At 53.8% G+C, this 18,238-nt stretch overlaps 1 protein-coding gene across 1 annotated transcript in view; it reads left to right on the top strand.

The window, feature by feature from the left end:
* CUX1 (cut like homeobox 1) overlaps nt 1-17,176 on the top strand; it is a 284,672-nt gene extending 267,496 nt beyond the window's left edge. The window contains exons 15-23 of the mRNA XM_074890493.1: nt 4,144-4,280; nt 4,748-4,814; nt 6,040-6,152; nt 6,823-6,939; nt 9,227-9,310; nt 9,767-9,823; nt 12,892-12,972; nt 14,874-14,938; nt 15,429-17,176. Of these exons, the coding sequence (XP_074746594.1) occupies nt 4,144-4,280; nt 4,748-4,814; nt 6,040-6,152; nt 6,823-6,939; nt 9,227-9,310; nt 9,767-9,823; nt 12,892-12,972; nt 14,874-14,938; nt 15,429-15,489 (782 nt within the window). The 3' untranslated portion in view covers nt 15,490-17,176. The remainder of the gene's footprint in view (nt 1-4,143; nt 4,281-4,747; nt 4,815-6,039; nt 6,153-6,822; nt 6,940-9,226; nt 9,311-9,766; nt 9,824-12,891; nt 12,973-14,873; nt 14,939-15,428) is intronic.
* The last annotated feature ends 1,062 nt before the right edge of the window (nt 17,177-18,238 follow it).

The raw sequence follows: 18,238 nt of genomic DNA on the forward strand, positions 1-18,238 counted from the left end.
TCTGTGAAAACAGATGCTGTTTATTTTGGATGATTTGCCAAGGGAGTCCAATTGCTGGGGCTTGTTACAGGAGTCAAAGTTGCTGTTGCTCCGTGACAGCGCTGGGCTCACTGTCTCGCAGGCGCTCCCGATGAGCCCCTACGTCTGCTGGGCTCAGTGCTCCCCACGAACGTGCCCGTGGAGCCTGGGGCTCTGGGACTTTTTTCCCTTGATATTCCCTACATGGATTTTAACTTGGAGCTTTGGAGGAGTGTGAGACTGATGGGGCTATCCACAATGAAAGAAGTGTGAGATTCATCTAAATCTTTTACTCTCAACTTAGGACCATTTTGTTTCTTCCCTTGTGTCTCACCACGTGGACTGTCCACACGGACACTTTACATTTGTTCAGAAACACGCATCCCATGGCAATGTCATCCGTGGCTGTGCTGCTCGGGCAGCGGGTTGGTGGTACGTTCAGGCTTCCCAGGACAGACATCTTCTTTACAGCATGCTTGTCGAGCAGAGGCTCCTTCTAATCACTCAGTTTTGGCCAAGATGAGATGTTTTTCAAGAGCCTTATCACTATTCTTACCAATGTTGTTCTTCCTGACTGATATGATGACCAGTCTTTAGCAAAGTGGTGGGTTCCTTGCAGAGGGCCTGATCCCTCTCCCCACTCACATTGGGCATTTCATCAGGCCACAGATTCCATGATAGAGAAAAGACTTGGAGATTTGGTCTGTCATAAGGGGTGTGTGGGAAGAGGCTTGTGGCTGTTTGTTGTCCTCAAAGTGCTTCTCTTCGAGCCCAGGATTCCCCAGGAGGGTCTGGCTGTGGTGTTAAGGTGCTAGCCCAAGTTCAATGGTTAGCAGCCAAAGTTCAGTGGTTGCACTGGGGACTTGCTCGTCGCCCCGTGTTTGTTGCAGGTAGTTTCTGCCAAACTCCTGGGAACCTGTCAACAGAAACTTTTCAATGACCGATGTGTTATTGGCCAGCCAGGCCAGATGAAAGCTCAGGGATTTAGGATCAGTGTCATGGGGAATTTGAGTTAAGAAAACCCTGATCAAGGAGACTTCACCAGCCAACTGCTGTCTAGGCACTTCACAAGTGCCCTGTGCAAAACTCTACAGTCCAGCTCCCATCTGCTCTGCCATCTTCCCAAGGACTCCCAGGAAAGCAGAAGATACTTTTCAGTAATACTACAGTCTCTGCATCTTGTTTTCTGTGTATCAGACCAGGAAAAACCAGACCTGCCTGTGCCAAGCAGCACTGCAGTGTGGCACCAGGCTGGGCAGGTGATTTCTGCCGGTGTTCAGTCACCCAGTTGCTGCACTTCATCACTTTTCTTCATAAGGTGATGGCAATGTCAGGCCTGGTTTCTCCATTGCTTCAAAAGTCAGGGACAACAGGGTTTGAGGCTAAAGATACGGTGATTTAAAATCCCAGTTTCCCCAGGGCTTCACCTTCTTTGTCCCATTATCTTCTGCAGTACCTCTCTGTCTTCCACAGCTTTTGAGGTATTTGAACATCTGAGGGGTCAGAGCAAGGGCTTTCCAGCACAGCAGCTTAGAGAAGACAAAGGCACATTTTCTTTTGCTGGATCTCAATGCTTGAACTGACCTGCCTTCCTGGGAGAGCCGTCCACCCGCTGCTGGAGGTGAAGAGTCGCTGGCAGAGAAGTGATAAGCTCGCGGGTGGCCACTGCCCCTTTAAAAATAAAATTAAGATTAAAAAAAAAAAAAAAAACCCACCAAAAAACAACTGTGAAAAGAGATACTGAAGGGAAGATGAGAGAGAAGCTCCATGCATTTTGCTTGCTTTCAGAGTTAGACGTGGTTCCAGTCTTTTCTGTTTTCATGGACAGTTTGTAGAAGACTGGCCAAGCCGAGGCAGCGAAACCCAAGGGAAGGAAGGACACGGCTTGCTTTAAAACTGGGAGATGTATTTCTTTGGTGACTCTCTTTTCTCCTAAGCAAACTGAAAAACTCAGTCCATGAGTTTTTCTCGGCAAAACAGATTGTGTAAGAGAGAAACTCGAGAGCTGAGATCCAGTGCTCAGATCTCCTCCAGCAGGATGCCAAAGCTCAGTTTTGCAAAGGTTTTTTGGGCAGGGTGGGAGGCAGGGAGCATGTCCTGCCCCGGCCAGCCCTCTGCTCTCCTCCTGGCATGGTGCAGCCCTGGTGCGCCGGCAGCAGCATCAGGCCCTTCTCATGATGATCAGGGCTGCCTTGTGCAGAATCGGGCCCCACAGCCCATGTTTGGCTAGTAATAGCTTCCCAATTACATTTTAATGCAATTTAAAGAGACAGCCAATTAAATAATTAACCGTAGGGAAGAGCTTTTCTTCTTTCCAAATCTTGTTAATGCAAATATTTTGCAGCAGGCCACCCATGTTTTGGGAGCAGGCAGCGATTCCCAATTTCTTGAGAAACACTGACCTCCAGTGGGACTGCGCCTTTATCGCAACTGCTCCCGGCTCTTTCCTGAGCCTTTATTTGGGGCCTATAAAATGCAGATAGGCAAGGGGAAAAAAAATAAATCTATGCATTGTGTCTGGAGCACGTGTCACTTCCCTTTCCCTGCAAGCAGGCTTGGTCCCTTACAAATAACATACGAATTGCATTTCTGACAAAAAGAGGGGAAATTTGCACCAGCAACACCCCTTCTTTGTGGGAAAGCAGCGCTGGCTTTGGGCACGACTTTGTCTGAGCCCCTGTCACTGCTGTGCTGAGTCCAACCCTCCCAGCCAGGCTCTGCAAGGGCATCGAGCCCCGTGCAAGGACCCCCCTCCGCAGCGGGTTTTGGGGTGCGTGGGGCAGCTCCCAGCCCGGCAGGACTGGGTGAGCTGGAACTGAGCTGCACACACTTTGCACCTCTCGTCTGAAGTCTTCAGAGAGGGTAAGAGGCCCCGCAGGCACAACAGTCTGCCCTCGCTTCTCCCCCAGCGTGGCTGCTTCCCAGGCAGCCTTTGCATTTCTTGCTCCCTGGCTGTTGATAAATGAGGATTTTTTGCCTTCCAGCCGTCTGGAATTTAGGGGAATAATTACAACGGGAATTATCAGGGAGGGACTGGAACAGCTGGGACCTGAGCTTTCACCCACCTGGAAATCCAGGCACAGAGGGACGTATCCTGCGTCCCTGCAGCGGAGAGGCTGGAGGTGCAAAACGCAGGGTCTGAACCTTGATCTGAGCAGCTTTTTCAGCCAGGCAGAGGCCCAGATGATGCTGGCAACAAAGGAGAAAGGTGAAACAAGTAGATTTCTGCTGCAGGACAGGGCTCCTGCTTGCTGATGCTCTGTATTTCGGGATGGATTCGCAAATAGAGCAAGGAGCTTGCCCTGCGGTGCTGGTCCTGTGCCTCTCGCTGTAGCCACATTTTGGCCCCGACGCGTCTCTCCGTTGCTTCGCATCTGGGCTGGGGTTATACGAGGGCAACGAAAGGCTTTTGTTTTGCTCCTGGAGCATTCCAGCGAGAGCCTGTTGTGGTTTAGGGTGTGGGTTTTACTCTGGGGGGGGCAACTGGAAAGAGGGCTCGTTTGTCAAAAATTGGCTGAGAGGGGATGCCGGGGGCTGCACAGCCTCACCCAGTGCCTGGGGGCAGGATTGGTCCCACCTGAGCCACTCCTGTGAGATGTCCCCCACCCCACTCTAACCCCCCCATGCGTGCCTGTCCCAGCACCCACAGCTGGGACTTGCTGCCCAGAGCCTTCTCCATCGTGCTGTTCCTGTGCAGTCCAGACCCAGGTATCAGTTTGTGGGCTCAGCTCCCCTTATCCCTCTCGAGGCCCCCCCACTCTGCCCAGCCAGGATGCTGCCAAGTACCCCTGGGGCACCAAAAATGTCTTGCTGATGCATTTGAAGCAGCCGTGCAGTGCCCAAGCAGCTGCCTGCTCGCATTGCCTGTGGCACTGGGACGTGGACTGGTCCTGCCTGGGGCATCACCAAGGTGGGCTGGACCCCTGGTCCCCTTTGCCTGGAGCAGAGCAAGGATCGCTGGTGTGGTCCGTCCTGCTGCCCCCAGAAATAAGGAGAAAATGGGGTTGCTGCTTGTGAGTTGGTTTCAGTGCTCCAGGTGGGGGGTTCTCAGCTTTTTGGTGTTCTCTTGGCAAAACTTGGGGTTTTGGGCCACCCCTGGGTGACGGCCCTGGCTCTGTTTTCCAGTGCGCTGTGCGGAGCTGCAGATCCAGCTGACGGAGGCCGTGTCCACGCTGGCTGGCCAAAAGGAGCTCATTGCCAAGCTGGAGCACGACCTCAGCACCATCCAAGCCCTGACCGCCGTGCATCGCCCGGACGCAGAGGTAAACCCGACCCACAGCACTCGGCTCCAGGCAGCAAGCAGGGACCACTCAAAATGGCCCCAGGCGATGGAGGGGTCAACCACAGGCATGGGGAGAGGGGGGGTGTTTTATCACCGCCTCTCTTTTTTTTTTCTTTTTTTTTTCTTCCTTTTTCTTTCTTTCTTACAACTCACACAGCATCATACCCATGCAATGGGCTGGCAGTGGTGTGGGAGGGGGTGGTGGTGGTGGAATCCAGGGACCGTCCAGTCCTTCTCCTTCCCAGGCAAAGGATGGGATTTGAGGGTTGAACACCAGCCTCTCCATGTTGTCTCAGGCTTGATCCTTGCAGAGTGCCTGTTTGACAGCAATGCTTCCCACGAGGCTCCGGGTGCCAGGGCAGTACAAGGACCCAGGAGGGGTTTGCTCTGACCAGGCACCTTTGGGTGGGTGGGAAATGCTTAATCCCTTCTGCTTGTGCTGCCCAGGGTGCGGCCATCCCCAGCCTGGAGAAGATACCTGAGCCCATCAAGGAGGCCACGGCGCTGTTTTACGGTGAGAGGCGGGTGTGAAGCTGAAGCTGTGCTGCAAGCCAAAGTGCTGGCAGGGCCATCCTGGTTCCATGTGCAGGGTGGTCACCTCTCCAGGGACAGTGGCAGGAGGATGCTCCTAAGCAGGCGCAGACATGGCCTGCTCGGCGTGTCCTTCACCGGGGCAGGTTTTCCGTGCTCAGCATGGTTTGATGTTCCTCTGCCTTCTCCCAAGACAGTACAGCAGGCATAGGCCAGGCCTGGCTCCATGTCGAGTCAGTGAACCCAGGCTGAACCAAACACCCTGTGCTTTAACTCCTGCTCTTTCCGCACCAAACCCCCTCCAGAGCCAACGAGCTAAATATTTCCTTTACATTGGCTCCTGCACTGAGGTCTGCAGGAGAAAATGAATCAAACAAATGACGACACTTGGCTCCTCTGGAAGAAAACCCACTTCCTTTCCTTTTTCTCTTTTTTTTTTTTTTTGGGTTGTTTTTTGTTTTGAAAAGTTTTGAAAACACACGATAAACAATATCACAGCAACAATCCCACCAAGCCAAACAACCTGCAGCCACCCATCCTGCGCTATGAATAGCTCCTCTGTGCAGCCGGTTGAGTCACAGCCTCGGGGATGTATTTATCCTTGGCCATGGATGCCTCCAGCTGCTGCTGGGAAGGCAGAGTGGGGAGGGATGGCCACAGCCCCCTGGGCACCAGTGGAGCCCCATTGTGGGGGGCAGCTGCATGGGGCACCCAGAAAATAGGGCTCCCAAGTACAGCAAGCTGGCGATCGATGGCTGCGGGCGAGCAGCCCCTGCTTTGCTGGGGTGGCTGAAAGAGGAGAAAGTACAAAATGGGGGTGACTGTTTTGCCAGGAGGGGAGGGGGAGAGAAGCGTACGTGGACGGAGGGGCTGGTTGTGGCACTGGGCCTTAGGGCTGCAGAAGCTATGGGGACTGGGAGGGACTGGGAGGGTTGAGGTCATGGGAAGGCAGCCACGAGATGCACCAAATAATGCAATTCGTTGTCCCTGGGGAATGAACCTGTTCATTCCCAGGATAAGGCCTAAAAAATGAAAAAAAAGCATAAAAATTAGTCCATCCTGTAATAGCTGAGCAAAGTTTATCTGCCTGGGTGCCCCTGAGGTCCTGCAGTGTCGGAAGGGGGACCTCAGGGGTTGGATTGTGGGCTTGCTCCGGGGTGGATGGTGGGCACTGCCGGGTTGTGTCTCATGCCAAGCCTTGTCCACAGGTCACCCACCGTCCCCCAGCACCTCATTCCCCGAGGGGCAGGTGGACTCGCTCCTCTCCATCATCTCCAGCCAGAGGGAACGCTTCCGGGCCAGGAACCAGGAGCTGGAGGGGGTACGTCGGGTGGGGAGGGCGGCCGGCGGGGGCTGCAGGACCTGCAGTCTGGAGCTGACTGCTTTAATGACCTGCAGGGAATTTATTATCAGCACAAAGCAGGCAGCGCCACTGCAAGCGAGAGAAAAATATGTTCTGCTGTTAGCAGGACCAAAGCCTCCCCCAGCCCATCGGTGTTGCTCCAGTTCAAGGACGGGTCCAAATCCCTGTCACCTTGCAGGTGTGCTTGGCCGCCTGGCACAGCATTTGGAAGGTGCCATATGAAAAGCCCACAGGGAATGTGGTGTGGGTTAAAAACCCAATAGCTCTACAAATTGAAGCACAGCTCAAAATAACCTCTTCAAAGCCAGCAGCTTGGCTTTGCACCTCCTGTAGGGGCCGGGTCTCAGCCCAAAGCCACCCGCAGCCACTTTGGCAGCTCCGGCCCTTCTTCAGCCATGGAGGGATCAGGTTCATCAATGGTTCAGGACTGGGGGCCCTGTTCAGCGGCAGCTGGGACAACTTTAATTTGGGAGAAATTTTAATTCAAAGCTGGGGGGTTTTAATTACTGAGAGGGGACTGAACCCCGGCTGGATGCACCAATCGACCCCGCTTCTGCCTCCCAGCCGATGAGATCCTGTCCTCCCCCCGACCTCGCTGCTAAGGGCCCCCTTTCTCCCCCCCACGCAGGAGAACCGCATGATGCAGCACACGGTGCACGCCCTGCAGAGCGAGCTGGACAACCTCAGAGCCGACAACATCAAGCTCTACGAGAAGATCAAGTTTCTGCAGAGCTACCCTGGCCGGGTGAGTGTCTGTCTGTCTGTCCTCCAGCTGGATTCACGTGGACAGACAGACCCCAGCCTCAGACCATCACCCCATGCATACAGGAGCAATGGGGAAATTGCATGTTACCCACATGTACCTTGCATGGAAGTCAGAAAACTGGAGCTCACTGAGGTGGAGAAGGGTGCAGTGCTCTGTCTAGAGGAGCAGGTACCCAGTCTCTCTGCCGGGAAGGTAGTTTTTAACTGTGCTGAAGCATGTCTGACATCGTTGATGCCAGAAGCTCAAATTTCCTCCCTGAAAGAGCTGCTACAAACCCTTTTGATGCTCACTGCTGGCAGCGTGATGCTCCAGCAGGCAAGCCATGGATGCTCCTGCCTGACCAGGGAGCAAGCAGTTAAATCAGGACCTCCAGCAATAAATCTCTGCAGTTAGAGCCTGAAAAATAATTCCTCCTGTCATACCTATTCTCATTCCCCACTGCCCTGAATTTCTTGTGGCCAGCAGAGAGCTGCTCATCTTCCCACTCTCCAAGGCAACGAGGGCCCATCCCCAAAAAAGCAAAACCAGCCCAAAACCATCCCAGTAACACCAGGAGGAGGCTGGGGAAGGAGGCCAGACTTTGCTGTAACCTGCTCTGCTCAGGCCGTTTCCCTCAGGGGTTTCATCTCTGGAAATCCCTGGGGCTTTTGCAAGCGGGTCAGGCTGCTGCCTGGGGAGGTTTCATTTGCAACCACTTCCTCAGTTGGAGCTGGGCTACCACGACCTCAGGCTTTCCTTATAACTGCAAAAGTGACAATAACTGGGGAAGGGACATTGGTTTGAACTGTCCTGCCTGCTCCTTGCCCTGCCTGCTGCCTGCCCTGCTGTCCTCCCCCGAAGCTGCTGCCTTCCCACACTGGCTGGACTGAGTCCATTTTATTGCTGGATATTTTAATAACATTTGGGGATGGGAAACTCCTACAGCCATGAAGGACCATATTTGGTTCTTTTATTTATGTCTCGGTGATGACGCTGGGTCGGCCCCTCTGACATTTTTGCCCGTTTCTCCCGCGGAAGATCATACCCATGTTTATCTGCTGCCACAAGGCAACCCCTGAATGCCATTCACATGATCTAAAGAGCAAAAGCCTTCAATGAAGCAGCACGGGGGATTGCATAATTCACCACCTAATCGGGCATGTGACTCGTTAAAAATAATCACCAAAGATCATTCAATAAGGCCAGGCTATAGTGAATTCATCGGCCCTAAACTGGGAGCTGGTCTCATCGCTGGCTGCGGACCGCGCGGTGACCCGTGGATCGTATTGCGGCGCGTAAGGGCATATTTGCTAAAGGTCTGTGTGCAGCGGGGTTTGCCCACAGTGAAACAGAGCCCCTGGCCAGCATGCTGGGGTGGCCAGGCAGGACAACCAGCAGCACGTAGTAACAGGTCCAGAAAAACCTCAGTAAACATCAGCGTCCCCGTGCTGGCGGGGCAGAGCTGGAGAAGGCACCGTGCAGGGGGAGAGAGGTGGGGTAGCACCAGAGCCCTTGAGCAAGGCCCACGTGGCTGGGAGCCAGGGCTCACACCAGGCTGTCACTGTGCCTGCTGACAGCATGGGCCGTTTCCAGGCTGGTTTTGGGTAGGAACAATGTGGACTCTGCAGTTCTCGTGACCTGCAGGGGTAGCGTTGGAGGAATGAGGAGCAGGGATGCACAGGCTGCTTGAGCATCCTCAGGGCTCGCTGCCTGTGAGACTGCACAAGGGGAACCTGGCCTGGGAGAAGTTTAAAATCCAGCCTGTCCAACCTAAATCTTTCAATTCTTTCAAAGAGTTTCCTTCATTTTACTTGCCCTTTGGCCAGCTAATAACAGCTGTATGTTTAAACAATGATTTCCTCCTCCTAAACCGCTGCCTCCCTCCTACCTGGCCCAACAGCAAAGGAATTCAGAGTGGGATTTGCACTAGACCAGGTTTTTCCAGGTGAGGTCTCTGGGGTGACACAGATGACTATTATTTCATGGAAAAGGCAAAAATAGGGAGACACGGGTGGAGTCCCCGTGAAAGAAAGGACTTTGTTAAATAGGTCCCGTTGTGTTTCACCTTTTTGAAGGGCACAGATGCTGTCAGCCCCGTGGGTCAGCTCTGGGCTGTGCAGCTCCATCCTTTGGGGGTCATTTCCTCCAAATGAGCAGCTCAGGGGAACGAGGCGGGCTCTGGCCCTGTGCTGGGTGTCCACACACCACTTGCACCGGGGGGGATAGGCACAGGCAGCTACGCCAGCACCAGCACCCACTGGCTCTCACCCTGGCTTTGGTCCCACAGGGCAGCAGCAGGGACGACACCGAGCAGCGCTACTCCTCCCAGTATGAAGAGCGCCTGGACCCCTTCTCCTCCTTCAGCAGAAAGGTATGAAAAGCCCCCAGCACCCCCCCGTCCACATCAGCCCCTCCTTCTGCCACGGGATTGTTGCCTCCCGCAGCTGGGCTAGGACTCATCTGGCCCCGTTTCACTGTCACAGAGCACGATGAGCAGGTTGCTTTGCTCCGTTCTGGTTTTGCTCACAGCAAGGTGGACCAGGCATGTCGAAGGGAAGGAGCAGCCAGAAAATTAAACCTCTCAGGGTAATTATTTCGTTGACTGGATGAAATCCAGGGACAGCGCTCTGAAAGCATAAAACACACTCAAATGCCATTCACTTAATAAAAAATGAAAAATGGCGTTGTACATACATGATGCCCCCTATGGCTGCGTGCATGGGGCAGGGTGAGAGCAACCCGGGGCACAGAGCTCCTTCCCTGATTTGCAAACCATAAATCAGCCCTTTGAGCCTCAAAATCATCTTCTTGTACCATTTACTTGCAGGAACGCCAGCGGAAGTACCTGAGCCTCAGTCCCTGGGATAAAGCCACACTGAGCATGGTGAGTGAGCTGCACCCACCATGCCACAGTGGGTGATGAGAGGTTTTTAGCCCAGTGCCTGCACTGGGAACGCTGCTGCTGAGCTTGGCCCCAGGTGGGGGACAGACCCCATCCCTGCTCCCCCAGGCAGGAGTGCAGACCATGCCTGGGCCACGCTGGGGCTCGGTTTAGCAGAGCTCCCTTTCCTCCCTTCCCCTTTCCTTCCCTTTTCCCCCACTCCTTCCCACAGTGTCCCAGGGGGTCCTGGCCAGAGCAGGTGGCCCAGCCCCAACCCGGCCAGCGATGCCAAAGCCCAGGCCACTGCAGTGTCAGGACACGGCCCAGAAGCTCGGGGACAGCGTGTGTCTCAGAGGATCACCATGAACCACTGTATCCCCCGGGCTGTGCCCGTGGCTCCCCCGGGCAGTGCTGGGAGGGGGATGCAATGGGCTGTGGGAAGCACCTCTCTTCTGGTTTGTAACAGGGCTGGGGGGCTCAGTGCTGCACCCCTGGCCAAGGGTGGCCTGGGGGCAAAGCCTTTTTGTGCACAGCATGCAGTCGGGGTTAGCTCAGCCTGACTCCCCATCTGAGACTCCCCCCAAGAGCCCCAGCACCCAGCGCAGCTGGGGAGCCAGCGTGTGACTGCTCCAGGGGAGATGCTCTGCCTCAGGCACACAGTGGTTTCTCACCACATTCTCTAGAAAAACCTCTTCCCGAGCCTTAACCCTTCCTGCCCTGGTTCTTCCTTCCATGAAACTATCAGGAGAAATACTGGGGAGCTGTCGGTGTCTGCAGCAGCAGAGGGTCCTTGCCTGAGCCGTGGCGGGCAGGAGTGCTGCTGCTGCCACCATGGGTATTGGCTACCATCTCTCAGGGATGGATGCTGCTTTCCAAGCTAAAAATGCTGTTATTGAAATCTGACTTATACTTGTGACACTAGCAGCAGGCTCAGGATCAGGTTTTGGCTGAGTTAACCCCCGGCTGTCTGGCGTAACAGAGGTTAATGTGGGACCGCTGGTCTGCAACCGCCACAGAATACAGAAATATCTTGTAATAAAGGCAATGTTGTCATTTGCATAAAAAACAAGCAAATGCCAACATGAATATGGATTGGGTGGCGTGCCAGCACCACGGAGAATTAATGAAAGGCATTTACAAAAAAAAAACTGACTTAGGGGAGTTATTCCCTGGGAATATTTAAGAACATAATCTTGTTTGTTACAGCAGCCTCCGCCATGGCCGTGAATAGCAAAGAAGATTTCAGCCCAGAATTGGTTTGGTGGGAGATCTGTGGGTTTTAATGCCAGCTTTGGAAAGCCCGCGTGGTGTTTGGGGAATGTGCTTATGTCCATAATGAATCCCTGGCTTTTACAGCTATGTAAAAGTTGCTATGTAGGAAGGTGGGATCCGTCCTTCATAAGCTGCTTTTCTAGGCTGCGGTTACTCCTGACTTTGGATCTTTTGAAGGGATGGACAGGCAGATTTTTCCGTTGGGACACCAGTGTACTGAGCCTGAAGGGCTCGGACATCGTCAGGCTCTGGCTGCTGTTCAGTAGCCTCTCCAAAATGAGGGGTTGGAGTGCAACACAGCCTGGCCCCACAGGGTTTTTGGTACCCAGTGAGCTCAGACATCTCTGTGGGCTGGCACTGGACTGGCAAAGGCAGAGGGTAAATCTTTCAGGATAGACCTTTCAGAGCCAGAGAAGTGGGTAAACCTGCAGACCAAGGTACTAGTGAGGTTTTGAAGATGACCAAGGAATTTTGTTTGCGGTTGCTCCCCAGAATCCCCCAGGGCAATGCCTGTCTGGCAGTCCCTACTCTGGGGTGCTTTTCTTTAGCCCGAGCAGCACTGTGTGCCTTCCTGAGGGCTGGTGATGCTCCTCCACATGTGGCCTCTCCTGCAGCGGTACCCAGCCAGGCCTGAGAGCTCATGTTCAGGGGTGAGCAAGGAGGGGTGAAGACCTTCCCTTAAATACAGTTATCTGTGACAAGTAGGAAGGGCAGGGGGACAAGCTATGGGACCCCAGGGACGTGCCTGGAGCACCAGGTCCAGCCATGAGCCCCCCCTGCTCAGCAGGAAGGGCTGTTACTGGGAAGAGCAGCTGGGGTCTGGCACACAGCTCCCCTAAAATCAATAGCCCAGCAGCGACTGGGATCCTTGAGAGCTTACATTTTGCAAGGTGCTAAGCCATTGCTGCAGCCTGGCAGAGGGTGTACACGACTCTCAGCAAGCACATAGCTTCACCGCTGCCAAAGCTGGGGGGTCCACCCCATACCAAGCCTTTAATCCCACTTTACCAGCTCTTTGTTGGTCCAGAGCCACGGCACAGGACCACGGTTGCTTTAGGCTGAGCTGGCTGGAGGTTCACCGGGAGGGATGCCTGGAGCTGGAAGAGTGTACAAACCCCAGGGGGCAGAGTGGTCACCTCTGAAACATGCCAGGGTGTCTGGGAGGCTGCACCATCGCTGCAGGTTATGAAACCGTTGTCCAAGTCATTGCTGGGGTCCCACACCAGAGCTGGGGTGCAGGCAGGGCTGTGCACCAGGGCCAGCCTTCGGGAACACCGGTGCAGCGTTTGCTCGGCTGCCCTGCCAAGGAGGCAGTGAGGGGACACTGCAAATCACAAGTTCTTTGAGCTCATGAATTAAAAATGTGTGAGACTTAATTACTGCTGGGGTTTCTCTCCGGAGTGGCGCTGAGCTGCAGGCAGGCACTGAGTCAGGGCTGGTGCGGGGGGAGCGCGTAGAGCCGATGGAGAAAGCTGACGTAAAGGTGGCTCAAAATGAACTCCCAAGAGAGTTTTCAGTGGGGGAAACCCTGCAGTTCGCAGCCCTGAATTCACCTCAATTTGGGAAATTTTGGGCTGAGAGCACAGGCACTTGTGGCAGTCACCTGGAAGGAGAGCGACTGCTCGGAGATGAGCACAGATGGGTTGGCAAAGCATCGCGTCTCACCTGCGTGTTTACGTAGGGTCTAGCACAAAGAGGGCCCCGATCTCAGCCAGGCTCCATCTGAGCCTGTGAGTGGGGAGGGCTGGTTTCCACTGACCCGCATTCAAAGGGGATTTTCCATCCGGCTCTTGCTGCAGGGGCGGCTCATCCTGTCCAACAAGACTGCTCGTACCGTTGCCTTCTTCTACACCCTGTTCCTGCACTGCCTCGTCTTCCTGGTAAGTGCAGGGGTCACGGGGAGGGGTGGGAACCGCAATAAAATGTCACCAAGGATCCCATCCAGGGACAACGTCTGCATTTTTAAGATACTATGCCAAGTGAGTGCGTGGCAGCTGGTACATCAGTGGCTCCGAAGGCGCGGGGCGGCTGGAGCGTGGGCAGCACGGCTCCGCGGGGACGTGTACCTGCCAGTAAATATCCCACTCGGCTTTTCGGGGTGAGAATGGCCACCTTCGGGTGGGCACGGGCTTGCCCAAGGGCAGGAGCTGGAAGCTGTCTGTGCCTTTGTGTCACGCCTGGAAGCAGCCGTGGGGCCCTGGTGCCACCGTGCCGGGAGCTCACACAGGGTTTAGCCTATTTGCATGCAGGTCAGGTTCACCATCCCTGCACGCAGGCAAGCAAGCCCTCCGCTCATCAGGCAGCAAAATTTTGATTAATTATTTTGAAGCTAATACCATAAGCAATTTTAGGAATAAAACACATCCCCGTGAGCCCACATTCCTGTTTCTAGACCATGTATGATTCCACCTTCCTATTTCTGGGCACATCCCTTGACCTCCTGCACGGTGGAGCTCAGTTACATTCACTGCCTCTCCAGGTGATGAGCTCTGGCTCTGCATTATGCTGTGCGAGCTCTGGTTCTCCCTGCGTTTCTTATTTGCCCTGTGGCTCTGTTTTTCTCTAGTTTTCAAATTTCCCCGACTGTACATTAGGGTTGGATGTAGAGTAGTAGAGGTTTGGTTAGGAACAGAGGCTTGAGCCAGCCCGAATCCCCTGGGAGTCGGTCATGGTGCAAACTCTTTCTATATCCTTGCACAGTTTCTGAGAGTTTATTTATCATTTCAGTGAAAAAGAAACCAAACAAATCATCAATAATTAAACAACGAAACAAGATGAAAGACAAATCAGAACAATATTTCTATCTTGATCTTCTCGAAGTAAAACTGACTTTGTGTTATTTTGGTGAGGAAAGGAGCAAAGAAAATAAAAAGTTAAACATCATTAAACTTTAAAGTTCTAACCTAAAAAAAAAAGTAAAATTCATAAATATTACATAGCTGAATGATCTTACTTCATCTAGACACAAAAGGGCCTGAAATCCAGCACCCAGCACTGCCTGGGCTGGGCACGCACCGTGTGTCCGACCGGGGACTGGACAAACCCCCGGCTCCTCCGTCCTGCAGTGGGAGCAAAGTCTTTGCCTCCAATCCCGGGAGACAGCGCAGCCTTCACCCCTTCCCGCCCGCTGCCTTCTGCCTGTTGTGGCTGCAATTAACCCTAATTTAGAGGCCCACTGAAGGGTGTTTGTGGAATTAGAGTATTTCCCTGGTGACAAGATAACAACAGCTCACAAATCCCCAAGGCTTTAATGCATGAGCCTGGGACAGGAGGGCGTCACCCTCTTCCCAAAACCTCCCCACCTCCTCGGACCACAGCTTTGAAATGGAAACCCAGTAACATGAAGGGAAAAAGGATCCAAACCAAGCAGTGACCTTCCCGAAGTCTGTGCCAAAACCACTTCTCCATCCCCATGCAGCCTCGAGCGTGCTCGCCTTGCCCCAGACCACCACATTTGCAGCAGCACTGCCCCAGCAAAAATAACCCTCTGGAAAAGGTCATCCTGACCATCCTGAGGGCAGCCCCCTGAAACACACCCCGTGTTTCTCCACGCTGGTAACGCAAGGCTGCAGAACCAGTTTTACTCAGGGCATCACTTTAGGTCTCTGCTCGATGCACAGAAGCCACGGACACCTGCAAAATGCAGCAGCAGAGATTTTTGCCAGTGGCTGCAGGGACGGGCTGGCAGGGAGGGGATGGCACAGTGGCAACACGGGCGGCTGGGAGGGCAGGCAGAGATGGGCAGGCGAAAGCAGAGCTGATTGTGTTTCTTATTTTTCAGGTGCTCTACAAAACGGCCTGGAGCGAGAGCGTGGGAAGGGACTGTGTCGCATACTGCGCTAAGAAGTGAGTGTGAGGATAGGCTGGGTCAGCCCAGCCCCGGGGCTTGGGAACGTTGTCCACCCGGGTTTTAGTGGACAGAGCATGGTGGTTTGCAGCAAATTTTTTGGGCACCACTTGGTGCGCCTCTGTCCTGCAAACGGGGGCAGCTAACTGGGTTTTAAACTCTTAGTCCAATAAGGATGGTGGGGAGAAAAGGTGCACGGAGCAAGGCAACCACCTGTCTTCAGTCAGGTGTTTTCCAGATGCCTTCCCGTGAGCAGTTCTTGCCCAGCGAGGAGGCCTGCTAAAGCCAAACGTGAGCCTGGAGACTGGGATCAGGCCTGTGCCTTGCCTCCGGTTGCCCCTGAGCAGCTCCCAGGCGCTGCTGCCTGTGGCTGGGGAAAGCGTGGTGCTAATTATCGTGGGTAGCACTCAGAAACAAAGCAGCTTCTCCTTGGCTGCCAAAGTGCTTCGGACCTTGCCCCGAGTTAACATGGCTGTGCCCTTTCCCCAGGTACGCCGACCACATCCACAAGTTCCACAAGGACGGGGACGTGGGCGACATGTTGCAGTGACGGCTGGACACGACCCCGCTGGCACTGGCTCCCCTTCCATCCCACAGCAGGATCTGTCCCTTTGCTCCCTGCCAGCCGCTTTGCTATACCTTTGCTTTCTGCTTCATAGAGTGGAGGCAGTGATCCCTCCCCGCTCCCACCCTTGGAAATCAAAAGCCTCAGCTAATGGAGAGTTGTTTTGCAGGATGCGGCATTACCAGCCCTCCCTCCCCGGAGGAGGCTGAAGCAGTGCCCATGTCCTCCTAATGTCCCAGAGATCTCAGTCTTGAAAATGCAAGATAAGAGGTACTTCTCTTGGATGCAATCTCTCTTTCCATCCTGTTTTGAGTCCAGTGCAACACTGGGTGGACTAAATTTAGCCAGAAATGGGGGGAAAAACCAACCTCCTATACTTGCATTTTCAAGTGTCGTGTTATCTGAGAATTCCAATTTTGCTCCAGTTTATTGAATTATCAGAAGGCAAGCAGTGCTGCCGGGCTCTGACAGAGCAAGCGAGTCAGCGGCAGATAAAAATCAGATCTCCCCAAAGACAGGGTTGTTCAGCATGTTGCCTTCTCACTGTTTCTCAAGTCAAATGAAGCTGTTGCTCAGCCCTGAGCTCCCTCTGAAGGACTTCTGCAGCACCTCGTATCACCCCGCTGAGTACCAGCAGATGCTCTTCTTGAACCAGAGCCGTCAGCTTGAAAGCAGCCTGGCTAGTTAGGACTTAATGGGTGTGAAGGGAAGTGTTCTGGTCAGGACTGATCTCACTGAGATGCTCCGGACCCTCTCCTCGCTGAGATGTTTCTGCCGAGCATTAGTTGCCCTGCTGGGTGCAATGACTTCACCTAATACAGGGCTTTACTTGCCTTGGGGTTGATCTGCTCGACATCTGACCCTTTAAGGAAACTACAAGTCAAATCAAGCAGTTGCTGGTGGTGGGTTTGCTGGGTGATTTGGGTTGATCTGAGGAGAAAGAGGTGATAGGAGAGGCTCTGATTAAAGCAGCAGGTCCTGGCACCCCCTGTTCCTGCCTCGGCGCACTGTGACTGTGTGGTGCAGGAAGATATTAGCTTGTTAGTGTGGTCCTCAATTAAAATTCCCCTCCAAAGACAGGAGAATATTGCTGCTTCCAATTAATATTTCATTGCGGATTCAGATCTATTCACATTCATGCTGCTGGGAAGCCAAGGCCTCTAACAGAGCGTGCAGGCAGCGATAGGCTTCACATCTGCCATGGGCAGCCCAGATTTATTTATAGGAGCCATGGCCCACGGCAAAATGTAAAATACTCATAAATCGAAGGGAGAGATAAACCCTGAGGGACCGACCTGCACCTGTCCCACTCAGCGTGGGGTAAACCGAGCCCATCCGGATGGGAGGCACCCGCGGGGCAAGATGCCAGCGAGGGGCGAGGGGGGTGATGCTGCTCTGTGCCGGGGACCTCTTCATAAACGAATCAACTTCAGATGTGGAGGAGATGAGCTTTTGCTGTCTGAAATCAGTAGCTTGGAAACGTGATCCAGGGAAGGGTGGGATGCTTGTTGAGGCTTTGTTGGGAAGGTTAAATTTGCTTTTTTTAGAAACTGTATGTGGTGTCTTGGAATTGCAAAACTTCTGCAGCTATTCACACTTGTACTCTTCATAAATGACTTAAAATAGATGTTGAGTTCTGCAGGACAAGTGATAAACTTAGACGTGCATTGACTGGGTTGCTTTTGTGCTTTGCTTCCTTTTTTTTTTTTTGACTTTTGATATTAAACAACTGAGAAATGTCCTGCTCGAATCCAAGGGCAGAATGTGCAGCTAATTTTAGAAACCCATTACAGCGACTAAAGGCAGTGATGCCTCACAGCACGGGGAAGGTCAGGACCTCTGTCCCCATGTGCTGGAGCCATAGTCCCAGCTGCTGGCGAACACCGGCATTCCATGGGCCAGGAGAAAGGCTTCCAGCAAAGGAGGGACCACAGGAGCAGAGGGGCTTGAGCCCAGGCAGCCTTCAAACCCAGAGATATTCTGTATATCCCCACGCGACTGTTGGTAAAGGCACTCAGGTTGAATAGTGTAAATTTCCTGGCTAATTTTGGGAGAGCGGGTCATGATCCCCCCTTTCCTCATCCTCCCTTTTTTTTTGGCTTTTCCAGCCCCAGGGGACCCTGGCAGCCCCAGCCTGGCAGGGCCAAGCTGCTTTGCAGCCCCTGACCTTGGGTTTTATCCACAGCTTCCTTCAGCTGAGTCCAGCAGTGTGAGGGGGTCTGGGGAGAGCCAAGAGCCGTGCCCCCCACTGCGAGGAGCCAAAGGGCAGAGGGCTGTGCCGGGGGTTTTGAAGCCCCGCAGGATGCCCAGATCTTACTGGTCCCCTGGTCCTGGAGCTGCCGGGCTTTGTCCCTCTGGCAAAGCTTCTATGCAAAGTAAAAATGACAAATTCACCGATTTGTCCCAAAATCCCTCCTGGGGAAGGCAGGGGTTGGACGTGGGGTGTTGTTTTCTCTTCTAAGCTCACTCGTTTGCAGCTTCCAGCAACTCCTACTGCCATGGCATGGACCTGCCTTCCCCCGTCACCGGCTGCCCAAGAGGGGCTGCGCACACCCGGGGCATCGCAGCGAGCCCCGGCAGCGCGCGGGGTCACGTACCGCTTGCTCGTCTCAGCCCCGGCGATCTTACGGCAGCTGAGGGATGTCTGAGCGTCTCAGAGAGCAAACAACTGCCGCTCCTGAAGTCTGGCTTTGGCTGCCAAAACCCTCTGACCGGAGGCAGGGAAAGCCCGAAG

This window comes from Strix uralensis, chromosome 20, assembly GCF_047716275.1.
Source record: "Strix uralensis isolate ZFMK-TIS-50842 chromosome 20, bStrUra1, whole genome shotgun sequence".
Classification (NCBI taxonomy): domain Eukaryota; kingdom Metazoa; phylum Chordata; class Aves; order Strigiformes; family Strigidae; genus Strix; species Strix uralensis.